This window comes from Archocentrus centrarchus, chromosome 21, assembly GCF_007364275.1.
Source record: "Archocentrus centrarchus isolate MPI-CPG fArcCen1 chromosome 21, fArcCen1, whole genome shotgun sequence".
NCBI classification, from domain to species: Eukaryota; Metazoa; Chordata; class Actinopteri; order Cichliformes; family Cichlidae; genus Archocentrus; species Archocentrus centrarchus.
The window spans coordinates 1784303-1800296 of NC_044366.1; the positions used below are offsets into that span (position 1 = coordinate 1784303).

Sequence of the window (15994 nt, forward strand, 5' to 3'; positions counted from 1 at the left end):
GATGAGTCTCAATTTCTGCTGCTGCATTCAGATGGCAGGGACAGAGGTTGGTGCAACCAGCATGAAAACATGGATCCATCCTGCCTGGTATCAGAGGCTCAGGCTGCTGGTGCTGTGGGGGAGATTTTCTCGGCACACTTTGGGCCCCTCAGTACCAACTGAGCATCGTTTAAACTCCACAGCCTCCCTGAGTATTGTTGCTGACCACATCCATCCCTTTATGACCACAGTGTTCCCATCTCTGATGGCTGCTTCCAGCAGGAGAACGCTCCATGCCACAAAGCTCAGATCATCTCAAACCGGTTTTGAGTTCACTGCACTCGGACGGCCTCCACAGTCACGGGAGATTCAAATCACGGATGCGGCCGACACATCTGCAGCAGCTGTGATGTAACATGGACCAACATCTCTGAAGAACGTTTCAGCACCGTGCTGAATCAGAGCCATGAAGATTTAAGTTCTTCTGGGAAAAATGGGTCCAACCTGGTGCTAGTAAGATGTACCTAATGAAATGACCAGTGAATGTACATCTAAGAGTAAACTGTACTGAGCTGGCAGTTATTAATACAATAATAAGTGACAACACGACCAAAATTAATAAAATGTTCACCTGCTTTGTCCTCACAGCTCAGTGTGGGAGTCTTTCTTCCTGCTTCTCTGCTCTCAGCCTCACAGAGACAGCAAATCATTTTAAGTGCAGCTAAAGCTTCCCAGTAAGTGCTAAAGCAAAGCCGACAGGGAAAGCATCGTCACAGCTTCCCAGTCGAGTCGCTCTGACCGCAGCTGGTTAAAAAACATTTGCAAACACAAAGAAAAGCTGTGGGTGCAGCAGCATGAAACCCCTCCACACTGCTGTTAGCTCTCCTGCAGCTGCAGCAGAGCTCGGCCCGTGTCATCCACACCGATCCAGCTTCCCGAGTCACAGATTTGTTGCTTTGTGTCATGTCTGAACACAGACACGCTCATACAGATGTGCTGAGGGTGAGATGCTCTTAGATACAGATACTGTATGTTAAACACTGTTAGCAGAGCTGTGCTGCTTTGATGATTTATTTGAGTGCTGCAAAAAATACATTCAAAACACTGAAACTCCACAAAAGTATAAAAATATTTCAGGTTATTTTCACAGAAAGTCAGTAAATCTTTTCAAACATGCGTCTCACACATATCAGTTCATTGCAGGCTGGCGGTCATCAGTCAATCAGGGTCACCTGCCACATGGAGATGGGGCTGGTTTTGGTGCACGGTTTTCCACCGAGCACCAGCAGCAGGTCGGGCAGATGCCGGGCGATGTCTCCATCCTCGTCCTCCAGCACCTCCTCTGAGCAGCTCCACGTTTTCCTGAATGCTTTGTTCTCAAATGTCAAGCAGCTTCCAGTCTTCTGAGCACCCATCTCCATAAAGGCCTCTCTGCTGCTCTGCGGTTCTGAACAACATCTCACGCCTTTTCTGTCCAAGCACTTATCTGGGGCGAAACTCTTCAGCTCTATAGCACCATCTGACTCCAGGAAGGTGCGCGGGACCGGGACGCACTTGTTCTTAAAGGGCCTGAGTTTCCCTTCCATTACCCTGGGCCGGAGTCCTGAGTCACAGCAGAAGCTGCTGCTGGTGCTGCTGGGTTTGTAGCTGAGACCCAGACCAGTGCAGCAGTGGTGGATCTTGTCCGGGGGACTGGACCCCGGGAGGGTGGTGAGCTGCACCCAGGTCTGAGTGATGAAGCTGTACATCCACAGGCAGTTCTTTGGACAGTCCTGGGTCTCACCACCACCAAAAATGAGCATAGAGTCTTTATAGGTGACAGCAGAGTGTCCCATGAGTTTGGGAGGGCCGTACCTGAGGAAAAACAACCACAGGTGGTGTTAGCAGGAAGGAACGCATCAAACAATGCTGAGATCAGCTGAAGACATCAGACGTGTATGAATCTCAACACATGGCTTAGACAGGAATCAACATCTGAGTCTGAACTGACCACACGTCGGGTCTTTGCAGGGGTTTGGCCCACAAAATAACTTTACACAAGCCAGGTTAATGTCAGCTCATGACTTTTGTCCCATACATTAGATTAGTGAGTGCTGTAACTGAGCCATAAGTGCAACAGTAGCCCAGATTAGGCCCAGATGTGTCTGTTACCTGAGAATCGTGTTCTGAAACTTGTTGAGTTTCATACTGTTGTGCGTTTGGACACCAAAAAACCGACATTTGTGTGTCCCGGCTTCTTTTTCTTGTCCGTTTTTTCCTTTCCAGCCGGAATCAGAGCTACACGCAGCAAAGGTGGCTCTCCTTACCTGGTCAGGTCACCATGTGATTGTTTATGCTGGTCAGAGACTGAGTCTAAAATCGCCCCCGAGTGCCGCATATTCACCGATTCTTTCATTTTCCGCCTGCTGTAAGTGCTCTGCAGGTTCTCTGCTGAAGAACTTCACACCTTCATACCTGCTGAGCTGCAGGTTAGCACCACCAACCAAACCCTCCATGTAAATGTGAACAGCATCGTCTCTGTTTAGTCAGCGATGCAGGAAATATATATTTTATGTTTGGTCCTAATCTGCCAAACCTCTTTTTACACCTGGATCTGGACACAGCTGGATGACCACGTGTCCTTCATCAGGCTGAGGATCAGTGATCCTCTCACAGCGTCTCTGACTGAAGCACTCGATCGGTTCATTTTGTGCACAAGACATGAGAAAAGATTGATGAGTGCAGCGAGAGCCTGAAGCACAAACGGGTGACAGAGAGATGTCCGTGCTGTTAGCTAAACCCAAAGGTGCACCAAAACCCAAGAATCAAACTAGAGAAATGAAAATAAGTGCAAGTCTTAAAGATGATAACCAAAAACTAAATATAAGAGCTGAGCAGAGGACGCTCCACTGTTCTGACACGGACTCTCAGGAGGAGGCGGTGCCTAAAAACAGGAGCTCCTCCCACTCCACCAAATAACAAATACTAAATGAGCTCATAGCTTATTCTGATATTGAAAAGACACATGTAATAAGTTAAGTGAATGAACCTGATCTCAGATCAGCACAGCCTTTAAACATCACCCTCCTCTGTGTCACACTTGGCACATTCCCCCAGGAAGCCGACCAGTTCCTGGGTCCAAACCAGAGGAAGGCTGAGTGCAGCGCGAAGGTGAGATCTTAGATATGCATCTTAAAACTCATAATTTTATCAGACCAGCTTAACTGGGAGTGTAGGAGTCGGTGGAAGGAGACACGAGCAGGTATGTAGTCTCAGCTTTATTCGGTAAACTCACAACAACTAGAACTCCAAATATAACTCCTGCAAAAGGAGGAGTCAAGCCCTTTTATCCCAGGCCTCTCTCTCCCGCCTTTTCCAGATCTATTCCGGTCTCTCTCTTCGCAATAAGAGCTTGGGGCATTCTGGTGTGAAATGTGCATATATGTGGCCACCACAGGAGCTTTTTTAGAGGTCACTGAGGTTTGGCTCAGCTCGTCTTCATGTGAACCTAGAATAAAAAGTCTGTTTCAGGAGACTGAGGCTGAAAACTGCCCTCAACTCAGTGTAAAATCTAGAAGTATTTAAAAAATGAGCACAGATCATTCATACTGTCACATAAGCTTTCTGAATGGAAGAAGCTCCTCCTACAGAGTGATGCATTGTGGGTACGTGGCCTCAGCCAGCTCTGACCATCCGTGTTTCTACAAACATCTGCTACAAACCTGCTCACGGCCCCGCTGGCTTTGATTTAGCTTTCTTCCTTCTTGTGTTGGTTTATAACTTCGCTCTGACGCCGTGAATCCAGTTATTCTGTAGCAGAATTCAAGCAGACGCTGATGTGCAGCTGTCAGAGCTCAGCCGAGCGCATTAAAGTTGTTTCCAGCAGCCGTGCCTCAGGCGGCAAAAACCAGCCACATTAGTCCCGCCCACACCGCTGACTGGCTAATTGTCATTGGTCAGTCTTCAACTTGTTTACAATGGCAGATGAGTCAGTCCACTCTGATGATCAATTATCCTTTATTTCTCTGCATCATATAGATGTTATTGATTCAGCCCAAAAAAAAAAAAAAACCTGATCAGATGTAAATCTCAATAAACTGAAGCTCTTTCATTTTTTACCTTTTTCCCCCTCATACATATACATAAGATAATCTTTTACTAAGCAACGTTTTTTTCTCCTACAGACAAACGAATCGGTGTTCCCGCCTCACAGGTCAGCCCGTTAATGCCACAGCGGCGGCTGGAAAGTGATCCGAGTCTTTTCAGCAGGTGCTGAAAGATTCTCCGTCTCATCGGTGGATCAGGTTCTCCTGCCTTCAGTGTCCTGTGGGAATATTCAGATGGAGAGCTTTGACAGGCTGCTCCTGGTGAGTCTGACCTTCCACTTATCTTCCTCTTTGCTTCACTCTTTCTGATAAAATCAGTATTTTCTTTCACAAGCTGTGACATGTCTGTGTAGATTCTCAGTTATCCAGGTCATAGTAGTCTCTGGAGCTTGAAAAAAGGCGACTGGACTTCTTTTTGTTTCTTGAAGACGTTTCACCTCTCATCCGAAAGGCTTCTTCAGTTCTCAACCAAATGGTGGAGAGACCCAGGTATTTAAACCCCTGTGGGCGTAGTCCCCTGGAGGTGGTTATGACCCTCTATTGATCATGTGCTTGAACACATGTGCCCAGGTGTGAAGGGGGCGTGGGTCATATTTAATCAGTGGTTTCAGTTGAAACCAACTTAGGACTCCGCTCCATTGTTTCCTGTGGCCTATTGAGGTCACTGGAACAAAGGTGTGAATGGGGGTTGAGACGTCTGGGAAGGGAGCTCAGGACAGCACTGTAAGCGGGGGAAAGTTGGTGACGTAATCCACCTCCACTGTGAACAACCATCATTGAACAGAGGAGGTGGATTACGTCACCAACTTTCCCCCGCTTACAGTGCTGTCCTGAGCTCCCTTCCCAGACGTCTCAACCCCCATTCACACCTTTGTTCCAGTGACCTCAATAGGCCACAGGAAACAATGGAGCGGAGTCCTAAGTTGGTTTCAACTGAAACCACTGATTAAATATGACCCACGCCCCCTTCACACCTGGGCACATGTGTTCACGCACATGATCAATAGAGGGTCATAACCACCTCCAGGGGACTACGCCCACAGGGGTTTAAATACCTGGGTCTCTCCACCATTTGGTTGAGAACTGAAGAAGCCTTTCGGATGAGAGGTGAAACGTCTTCAAGAAACAAAAAGAAGTCCAGTCGCCTTTTTTCAAGCTCCAGAGACAAGCTGTGACCCATTTTTCACCCTTTCTAATGTGCCATGAACACCTGCTGAATGACGCCAGCCATCCAAGACCATTTCTTCATATTTAAACACTGATCAGCAACAAGCAGCTAAATATAGTTTCAACCATTAAAATACAGCTTAAACAGTGAATAAAGTTAGGAAGCAATATGGGGGGAGGGGTCCATCTGTAAGAGCCAGTTTAGAATGACTCTGGTGCTGGGAGGTCCGAATGCACCGGCACATCCAGCATCAGTAAAGAGGGATGGAGGAGGAGGAAAGGAGCGCAGAGACGCTCCCAGAGAGGAGCTGTGTCTGCTGCTTTTAAACAGTCACCACTGCAGCCAATGCTCTGCACTGTGCTCAGTGACGTGAGGCTTGGATGCAGCTGCTCAGCTGAAGGCCACATGAAGGTTGGAGATCTGTAGTGATTGACTCTGCAGAAAGTTGGTGACCTCTGTGCACTATGACCCTCAGCATCCACTGACCCCACTCTGTGATTTTACGTGGCCTCCCACTTCATGGCTGAGTTGCTGTCATTCCCAATCGCTTCCACTTTGTTATAATCCCACTAACAGCTGACTGTGGAATATTTAGCAGTGACTGGACTTGTTGCACAGGTATCATCCTATCACGGTACCACGCTGGGATTCACTGAGCTCCTGAGAGCGACCCATTCTTTCACTGATGTTGGTAGAAGCAGTCTGCATGCCTAGGTGCTGGTTTATACACCTGTGGAAGAGACTGGAACACCTGAACTCAGTGATCTGGATGGTGAGTGAAGACTTTTGGTGATACAGTGTATGTTGGCAACAAAAAACCCTCCGTATACCTGCAACAGGTGTGCCTGCTGAACAGACTGTTTCCAAGGAGAGAGAGGTCATTTTTAAAGTAAAGAAAAACCAAATCAGCTCAGAAACAGACGAAAAACTGAAAACATTTAAAAATAAAAATCTTTACATATGACAAATGTAGACACTGTTGCTTAATTTCCCATAAGCATAATTGGCTACATTGATTCACAAACATTGGGACCCACACTTCATCGATCTACAGAGTGAGCAACAATCAAACCCACAGCACCTTCACAATGAACTGAGCAGCTTTTATATTGAGACGGCCTCACACATGTTAACACAACAGAGGGAAAACAGTACCTGCTGAAAAACACACTTCATTACAGTTGCAGTTTTTCTTGCGTTGTTGTAGACATGTTGACAGTCTGGTGTACCTGTGGCTCGTCTGTGTCGCCATTTCACAGAATATTGTTACAAAGGTAGCAAATGTGGCCAGGAGGGGTGAGATTGTTTCCCCGCTCTGCCATCGCCACCTGCTGGTTGCAGGTGATCTGTTTCACTGCACTCACACAAAGTCCGTACTCACCTGAGTGAACTCCACGTGTGGCTGCTGGAACTCCACTTCCAGAAGTCTCTCTGCTCCCGCAAACCTTTTAAGCCTCCGAACAGGTACATGCAGCCCTGATAGGCTGCGGCCGAGTGGCTGTGTCTGGGGCCTGGGCCTAATGAGTCCTGCTGAGAGCCACTCAGCAGGGACCAAGCCATGGTATCTGCCATGGACACACACACAGACACACTAATTATCGGTATCTATAATTGATGCCCATTCTGCAGCTCACACTGTTTGCAGGGCGTTCATGAGTCATGATACTGATGTTCACACGCTGCCCTCTCACTGCAGCTCTTCCACCTAATGTTACATTATTCATTACTTGGACAGCAGAGTGTAGGAAACACACTTTTCTGCTCACTTCCACCCATCAAGTCTGTTTTTACATATTAAAAAATGAAGGGAAAAAGTAAAAACGCAGACGGATCACTGAGAACCCCACACACACACACACACACACCTCAGGATCATCCTTTCTCAGAGTGATGCTGAAAAGCTCATTCATGCATTTATTACTTCTAGGCTGGATTATTGTAATTCATTATTATCAGGCTGTCCTAAAAGCTCCCTGAAAAGCCTTCAGCTGATCCAAAATGCTGCAGCTAGAGTACTGACAGGGACTAGAAAGAGAGAGCAGATTTCTCCCATATTGGCTTCTCTTCATTGGCTCCCTGTTAAATCTAGAATAGAATTTAAAATTCTTCTCCTCACATACAAGGTCTTGAATAATCAGGCCCCATCTTATCTCAAAGACCTCATAGTCCCATATCACCCCAACAGAGCACTTCGCTCTCAGACTGCTGGCTTACTTGTGGTTCCTCGGATACTTAAGAGTAGAATGGGAGGCAGAGCCTTCAGCTTTCAGGCGCCTCTTCTGTGGAACCAGCTTCCAGCTTGGATTCAGGAGACAGACACCCTCTCTATTTTTAAGATTAGGCTTAAAACTTTCCTTTATGATCAAGCTTATAGTTAGGGCTGGATCAGGTGACCCTGAACCATCCCTTAGTTATGCTGCTATAGGCCTAGGCTGCTGGGGGGTTCACATAATGCACTGTTTCTCATTCACCTTATTTACTTTGTTTATACTCCACTCTGCATTTAATCATTAATTGATATTAATCTCTGGCTCTCTTCCCCAGCATGTCTTTCTCTCCCCTCAGCCCAACCGGTCACAGCAGATGACCCCCCCTCCCTGAGCCTGGTTCTGCTGGAGGTTTCTTGCTGTTAAAGGGAGTTTTTCCTTCCCACTGTCACCAAGTGCTGCTCATAGGGGGTCGTTTAGACTGTTGGGTTTTCTCTGTATTATTGTAGGGTCTTTACCCACAATACAAAGCGCCTCTTTTAGATGGAATCACAGCTAAACGACGAGCTCGGCATCAAATGGGATTTCAGTGGTGCAGTTACTGAAACTATGATGTCCTGTGATATCAATGCTCAAAGCTGGTGATAGAAAACTGAGATGTAGTCTTCAGATTGTGGCTGTAAACTTGATTTGGTTGGTTTTATGTGGAAGCGGCTGATTTTAGTTTCCCGTTGGTCAGTTTTAAACTCACCGAAGTCCAAACTCCAGAAATCCGGCGAGGTGCCTTTCATGTCTACGAAACCTCCGTACATCAGCATGGCAGAGCCGAGCACCACCGCACTGTGGCTCTTCCTGTTGGTCGGCGTTAGTTTCTACACACACACACACACACACACACACACACACACACACACACACACACACACACACACACACACACAGAATCAAAAACAAACATTTATAATAGCTGGTGAGCGACTAACCAGCAGGCCGGGGTTGAAGTGGTGTGACTGCGTGAAACAGCATCGTTCTTCCTGTTCTCATTTAAATTGAGATCTAATCCTCTGAGCAGAGAACGTGTCATCATCAGATCTGAAACTCTCTGTACCTGAAGTGAGCTCTTCTCCTGCCGCCGCACCCATTTCTGCTTCGCTGAAACACACAAACAACACAGGAAAATGAACTGAAATAAAATATAATGAATGAGTTTGGAAGCTTCAGTGCAGAAATAAAAAGTACGGTGCTCATGGTTTGCAGAACTTAGAGCAAAAACATCTTTTTAGTGTAAAAAATCAGCATGTATATAAAACATCTGGAATAACTGGCGCACCCCCACCACCAGCCCCTCCAACAACAACCACAAAATACTGATGAGTCGTGTTCAACGACACAAAGATAATGTTGGCAAATTCATGTTGAGGTGCACACATAAAAAAAACTGTAAAACTCAAATCCAGAAACATGAATGGAGAGGTTAAAGGTCGCGACTATTCGATGAAACTGGATCAGCTGGGCTGTGTTGGGCACGATGAGCACCGGCAGCTGGATGTTTATAAAATGAGTAAAGTGGGCTGCAGAGTGCCATCTGTCTGAACTATCATGAAGAACGTGCTAAAATAGGATTATTATGGGTTTTTCAGATAGATTTTATGTGCACTGAGCCACGGTTCTGTTGGAACGAGCAGAGAGGCCCTCGAGCTACAGTGAGAACACAGGAAGTGTCAGAGCAGGAAGCAGCAGCTCTCTCTCCATGTGATAAATAAAGGTTGGAGTAAGTCACCTTTCCTTATGCTGCTCCTAACAGTCTTTAAACTCACCTGCACTTTGTTCAGGTAATATTTGAGGAGCCTGTTAATGTGCACAGAGACCCGTCACAGAGCAGGGAATAATATTTGGGAAAGTGAAAGGAGTCAACATGCAGCAACACGTTTCACCTGCAGAGCCTGAGAATTGGCCAACAACAGTGTGAGTGGGTTTGGCCCACGCTGCACCGCAGTGAAACTCACCGATGTCGAACACCCAGAGAGCACATCTGCACGCGGAGTACGCCGAGTCCAACAGGCCTCCAAACACGTACAGGAAACCCTGAAAAGCTCAAAGCTGTTACACATGCTCAGACTGCCCCCCCCCCAAGTGATTTCTCTGCTTTATGTCCAAACTTTAACCTAAAGAAACCGAATGTACCTCATGAGCCACCATAGTGTGTCCCTCCAGCTCCTCTGGTGCAGCTTCACCGGTGCAGTTCAACTCGGTCCATTCATCAAGCACTGAAATACACAGCAGCGTCATTAACTGATCATAACAATATCACACGAGGCTGTTTTCACACCGCAAACTTCAGGACAGACTGTACGTAAAGATGGACACTTCCTCCATCTGCACAAAGGCACTGCCCAGATATCACAAACTGTTTCTGCTGTGTGATAAAATTAGTATTTGCAGCACTGACTGCAGCCGTCAGCAGTCGTGACCAAAGCTGCTGCTTTATGTAAATGAGTACCTACACATGATTTCTGGCTTTGACAGCACTATCGTGTACAGTTCTTGAAAACAGCTCTTTTAGTGGCTGTTCTGTGACCAGCTGCAGATATGGTTCATGGTTATCGATGGGTGGGGGCCCTTACCCACGCTGTACCTCCAGAAGTCCCTCAGGCAGCTGCTCTCTCTGCCCCCCAGGACGTAGACGTTTCCGCTGTGGCTGCAGCAGGCGTGCTTGTAGCGGTCGCACGGGGACCGGCTGCTTCTCGGAGGGAGACGAGTCCACAAAGAGGGGTTCCTCTGACTCATGGCTGGGATCCCTGACTCTCACTGGACCATGGTCTAAAAGGAAGTAAATATAATAGGTCGTGTGTGACCTCTGTCAGGAACGAAGGTCACAGACTGTTTGCACTGTTTCAGCTTCACTGCGATGGTCTGCAGGACGTCCCCGTTTCTGTTCGTTTACCTCGTCTTAATAAATTCTGCTCTGACTGCAGCTACAGATACTAAAGCCAATGACTCCCTGCACCTGGATACTGAGAGCTACTGAACGGGGCAAAATCACGTGTTTCATCCCCACCTGTGTGCACAGGCCCTGATCAAAGTGGATGAAACAAAGGCTGCACGGCAGGAGGCGCGAAGAGAGAAAATACAAGCAACAGAAGCTGCTCCTTTAGCCACAGCGGGTCGCTCCGCAGGCCTGATTTGGTGTTACGCCGGATGCCCTTCCTAACCCGTCTCCAGCTGAACTGAACCACCAACCTTTTGTTTGCCGCTACACAATAAATGCCTCAAAGATGTCTACAGCAAACATGTTTGAGGTCTGCCCCTCAGGCAGGGCCAGCATTTCTCTGCTGATTTTTGGTACTGTGTGTGTGTGAACCACTTCTGGATCAAAGCCAGTGCTCAGAACGCAGGGAAATCCTGCAGAGGTGGATCAGCATCGAACCTGGAACTCGCCTGGCAGCTCGCCCTCACGCCCTACAAACATCAGAGCTTTTCCCTCATGTGCATCTTTTCTGACTGGCTGCAGAGCGCTGAGAGAAAATGAACTTTTCATTTAGATGTGTGCTGTGGTGTTGAGTTATTATTTCTAATAATAATTCAATGCTACAGGGAGCTTCTTCCTTATGGAAGGATTTGGCTGAATAATGAACTCCTCTAAACACATTTTTCTTCTGAAGACTTTATCACGTTTACATGTAAACCACACGGTGAGATTTGGTGTGAGTGGGTAATAACGACTCGATGGCCACTGGTTACAGCAGCTGGTACCTCTGTTGATCGTGAAGCTCTTAGACAGTATTTTTGTTTATGATGCTTATTTTTTTCAGGGGTCGTGAACACAAACTCTCAGAGAAGCCAGGATCTGAACAGGGACTCAAAGCAGAAACCTTCAGGCCGACACTCAAACCTCCCGTCTTTGTCTCACACATTTCCCACCGGGGGTGTGCGATATATATCGTCTACGATAATATCGTTACTGTGTTAACGACGTGTGAGCTGACGTTATCGAGTATGCTAATGACTGGTAAAAAAAAACAAACGCCTCGACTCCACACGTTCACTACTGTATGTTTTAGTACAGGCTGCTGCGCGTGCGCATTGAGAGCGCCCGTACTGTGCGCTAGCATAGCTGCCTGAACAGCACACCTAAAGCTGGAAAAGAGTGAACACACTGCACCAGGGGAGGAAACTCAGACATCTGCAGTCTGCCGCCGTAGATTTAACTCGTAGGTGAGGAGGTGGTTTGGATTTGAAAAGACTGACACTGATCAAAAGACGGTAGTTTGCAGACTTTGTAAGAAAGCGAACAGCTCGACAGCTAACCTGTTCCATCACCTCGGGTCCTATAAATATTTTACAGTATTTTCCACACAGACTTGAACTGAGACGGTCGCGGTGAATCGTATTTAATATACATATTAAATAAGTTTTGTGACTCCATCATTATTATTTTGATCCTTGTAAATGACAGCACGGTGGGGCAGCGTCACCTCACCTGGGTTTGAATCCAGTGGGGAGCAGTAGGGAAGGGCAACCCCCCACCTCCCCCTCTCCAAAACAATATAGTGCCACTCTCACTGAAAAAGATCAGTGCACAAAGACACACACCCCCCACATCAGCCCTCCCGCTGATGCCCCCTCAGAGAACAGCAACCCTGGGACGCAGTCAGCCTGACCCCCAAACCACCAACCAACCCCCGCCACAGGCCGGGTGCAGGAAATAGGGGTGTAGGAAGACCCGCCCACTCCCTCCCCACTCGTTGGTGATATGATGGGTGCGTGTGAGTGTGTGAGGTGTAAAGGATGAGTATGGCAGTGTGAAATATAGAGAGCTATTAAAATTAAGGGGGCACATGTGACATGAACACCTGACTGCTGGTCAACACCCTCACTCTTATTTTGGAGGTCCAGTTGTTGCTAACTAGATAGCCTCATGTTCTCCCTGACAGCTGTCTCAGAGATCTGTGTGGACTACAGATGTTCTTCATGTTTGTTCTCTGGGAGCTGCTGGTTCTCCTGCCATCATAAAACACGCCAGTGTCCACGGCACACTCAAAAAAAAGAGCTTCTTCTCAAGAGTTTCACTTCCTGGTTAAATAAAGAATGATTAATACAGGAAACGCTGCACTCACCAGGTCCTCTCTGGCTTTAACAGACAGTGTCTCTGGTGCCACACATGCTCACTTCTTGGAGCTTCCAAAGCTTACATGTAAATATTTCCTGTTGTGGTTTCAACATTATTTGGCCGTATCAAATCTTTTTCAGATTTCTCAGTCATTCAAAATATCATAAACATGCAATGACTACTCAAATAATCCTGAACTCCATCCATTCCTCCAGCATCTGTCATAGGGCAGGAGGCGGATTACACCCTGGACAGGCTGCCGATCTATCACAGGCCAGCACACACACACAGTCACACCTACGGCTCATTTAGAATCATCAGTTAACCAAACGTGTCCGTCTTTGGGAAGAACCCTGAGAGAACCCACAGGGGCACAGGGAGAACATGCAAACACCACACAGAAAGGCCCCGGCCGGCCGGGGGATTCAAACCCAGGACCTTCTTCCGTGTCGCCCAAAAATAAACACAAGAACGAGCGGCGACACTTCTGCATGTGAGAAGCTGGAAACATCACATTTGGAGATAAATTACCTCAGCAATCAGTTATATATATTTTTTTTCAAAAGGTTAATTCTCCTGATTATTGCACCTGTGAAATATTTACCTACCTGCCTGTAAACGGCTCCTTCAGTAAACCGATGATTCACTCCAGCGTGCTTTTACAGCTGAGGTTTAATAGTGTAATAGTCTCGTCAGTCGATGTCAGCAGTAATTTTCCGTCTCTAAGTGAGAAGGTCTGCTCAGCTTCCCCACACTGACTCTCCAGTCATAAGTCTTCCTCTGTTTGGACTTTGTGGCTGCTTTAAACTGTCTTATCAGGCAGTCACATGAGGTCGTAACATTGGAGCTGCACGCACAGCCGCGTGTTGTCCAAACACCTGAGAGTCACCTGAATAAAGAGGGGCCTCTCCTCTGTTAGTGGAGATCCATCCATCCACAGTGTGTGTGTGTGTGTGTGTGTGTGTGTGTGTATGTGTGTGTGTGTGTGTGTGTGTGTGTGTGTGTAGATTAAACAGAAACAATACATTCAGCAATGCAATCCTTAAAGGTAAAATGAAATGGAGCATCATCCATTTTTCTATACAGTGTTTATGCAGAGCTATAACTGAAGGTGAAGCTGCATCCTCCTCCAGCTCCAGCACTCGTGTTAGTCCTCTCTTTGAGTGAGGAGTTTTTGTCCTGCAGTGACTCAGCCCGCGCTGCACAAAGTGTGTGTTACCGCAACAGGATGTGTGATTATGTTGTGCTGCTCACTGCCGTTTAAATCAAGTTTCCACACCACAGTCAGCTCCTGTGGGGAAAGTAACACAACACTGTTTCTAAATTCAGTGAGCGCACACAAAATTCTTACATAGAACATTTGTTCAGATTAGCTCCTTAACTCGGACGCATCTCTGCTTTCTGGAACGTGAGCTGCAGCCGGCAGCAGCAAAGTCTGGTAGCTCAGATCTCTTTACTTCATCTTTGTTGTGTTTTTATCGATTTTCTTTTGTTTTTGTAAAATACTGATGGATCCTTCTGTGAGGAGAAGAGCTTTTTTCACTGAGATGGAGCAAAGCCTGTCCCAGCTGAGATAAAGACGTGTCCTCGTGGCTGCTGTGCTGGTGCAAAGGTGAAGACCTGGAAGTGGAGATATAAGAGCTTCCTGCCAACATGGGAAACATCATCTCTGCCCGACAGAAGCGATGAGCTGCAGATATCGGTGAAGACTCAAAGTACAGCGTGAGCGCAGCCTCGTGTGTTTTACTGAAACACGCTTCAGTCCAAGCATCTCTGACTCTAATGAGGATCGACCTGTTTCACCCTCACACAGATTTTTCAAGTGCTTTCAATACCATCCAAAGAGCAGCTCACAGAGAGGTGCAGGTCCCTGCAGAAAGGCCAGTCTGTCTGGTTTCTGGGACATTAATGAGCAGTACAGGGGCTCCGGGGGGGGCTCGTCCTGGCTGCTCTTCATACTGTATACAGCAGACTGCACATACATCTCTGAGTCCTGCCACAGAAATACTCAGATGGCACTGTGGTGTGTATCAGGAACGGATCTGAATATAGGGATCCTGTTAAAGCCTTCAGCGACTGGAGTCACAAACCCACCTCACACTGATGGTAGATCAAGCCCCCCCCCCCCCCCCCCCCCCCCCCAGCCCGTGTTAGTTTGTGTGGTGGACATAGAGGAGGGACCAAAATAGAAGGTTTACACCAACATAACAAACTAAACCGGCCGGAGCTGCCTCTGCTGTCTACACGGAGTACATGTGTATTAGATTACAAAGTGCTGAGGTAACACAAACAGCTGTAATTGTCCTGACGGTTACAGATCATTACACGAAGCTGTAACGTGGTTTAACTCCGTTACCGCTGCCTTGCTCCAGGGTAAGTCTGTTAGTCTGTCCTCATCTCAGGACGCTTTCAAACTGTGTGACCAGCAACGTAGCGGCTCATAACGCAGAGACCGCCCGTAACGTTACTTCGTTACGGACACGACAGCCACTTGAGGAGGAATGCGCCCCGTTAACCCGCCGCTGTCCCCTCTTCTCCGGCTTTCAGGAGTTTATTTCACCGAAGGAGAGCCACCCAGCGACAGTCAGGCTTCCCATCTGTCATATCTGCAACTCTCTGACGAATTAAAGCGCGAAGAAAATCCATCAGGAATGATAACGGAGAAGGAGGAAACGAGATGAACTTTTTTACGGTGGTGTTTGATCAAAATAAAACAGGAGGAGGCCTGAGTTTCTTTTCCGAAATGCCTCCGAGCTCTAAAATGGTTTTAAAGGGGCACCTGGTGTGAAAACCGGTCAGTTTTAGCGTTAAAGTGCTGATTTACTTACGCGCCCCCCCTCCGCCGCTCCTTCCGATCGCTGCCTCACCGCGAACGGGCTGCTGCTGTGTTCAAGGACGCCTCGTAAATCCCCACCGCGGCGCTGGGAAGCGAAAGGCTTGGTTTGAATCGGCTACGCGTCGGTGGTAAGAAAAGACAGGTGTGCGGGACTTACACTGCAGCGGTCCTGTGAAGCCTGCTGACGCATTATGTGGTGACCCATGGCGGCCGCCGCCCGCTGAAGTGTCCGCTCAAGAATGGAGACCCACCGGCCTGCACTTATCAGACCTCAGGGTGGATAGCTATTGACCCAAGCAAGGTTGGGGTCAAAGGTTATATGATTTCATCTTTTTTCAAATCCACTTCTTACCTAAGAAACAGTTTGAAGGATTTTGATGAAACCTTCCATGATAACACTCATAACATCAACGCCTGGAAGTCAAGGTCAAAAGTCAAGGTCACAAAATTATTACATCTTTATTTTTCACGTGACAGTGAACAGTTCTTCCCACTAGGCGGTGCTCTTGTTTTAAGATGAAAACACTACTTCATCTTCATCTTCATCTTCATCTTCACTCAGTGGCGCAAAAAGGAGGTATGCACTATATGCAACGCATAGGGGCGCCG

The 15994-nt window shown here is 47.4% G+C and overlaps 1 protein-coding gene across 4 annotated transcripts; it reads right to left on the reverse strand.

Moving 5' to 3' along the window:
- Positions 1-1047: 1047 nt before the first annotated feature.
- klhdc3l (kelch domain containing 3-like) lies at positions 1048-15616 on the reverse strand. Of its 4 annotated transcripts, XM_030758090.1 has the most exons (10): positions 15543-15603; positions 15378-15470; positions 13158-13438; positions 10064-10259; positions 9624-9706; positions 9446-9524; positions 8548-8591; positions 8191-8311; positions 6614-6797; positions 1048-1833 (listed from the first exon to the last, which is right to left on the reverse strand). In XM_030758090.1, exons 4-10 carry the CDS (start codon positions 10224-10226, stop codon positions 1194-1196), a joined length of 1314 nt encoding a protein of 437 aa, XP_030613950.1. In that variant the 5' UTR covers positions 10227-10259; positions 13158-13438; positions 15378-15470; positions 15543-15603; the 3' UTR covers positions 1048-1193. The 4 variants fall into 4 exon arrangements, with proteins under 4 accessions (XP_030613950.1, XP_030613951.1, XP_030613952.1 ...); XM_030758089.1 differs by lacking the exon at positions 13158-13438 and having other exon boundaries at positions 1049-1833; positions 15543-15602; XM_030758091.1 differs by lacking the exons at positions 13158-13438; positions 15378-15470 and having other exon boundaries at positions 15543-15616.
- Positions 15617-15994: the final 378 nt, after the last annotated feature.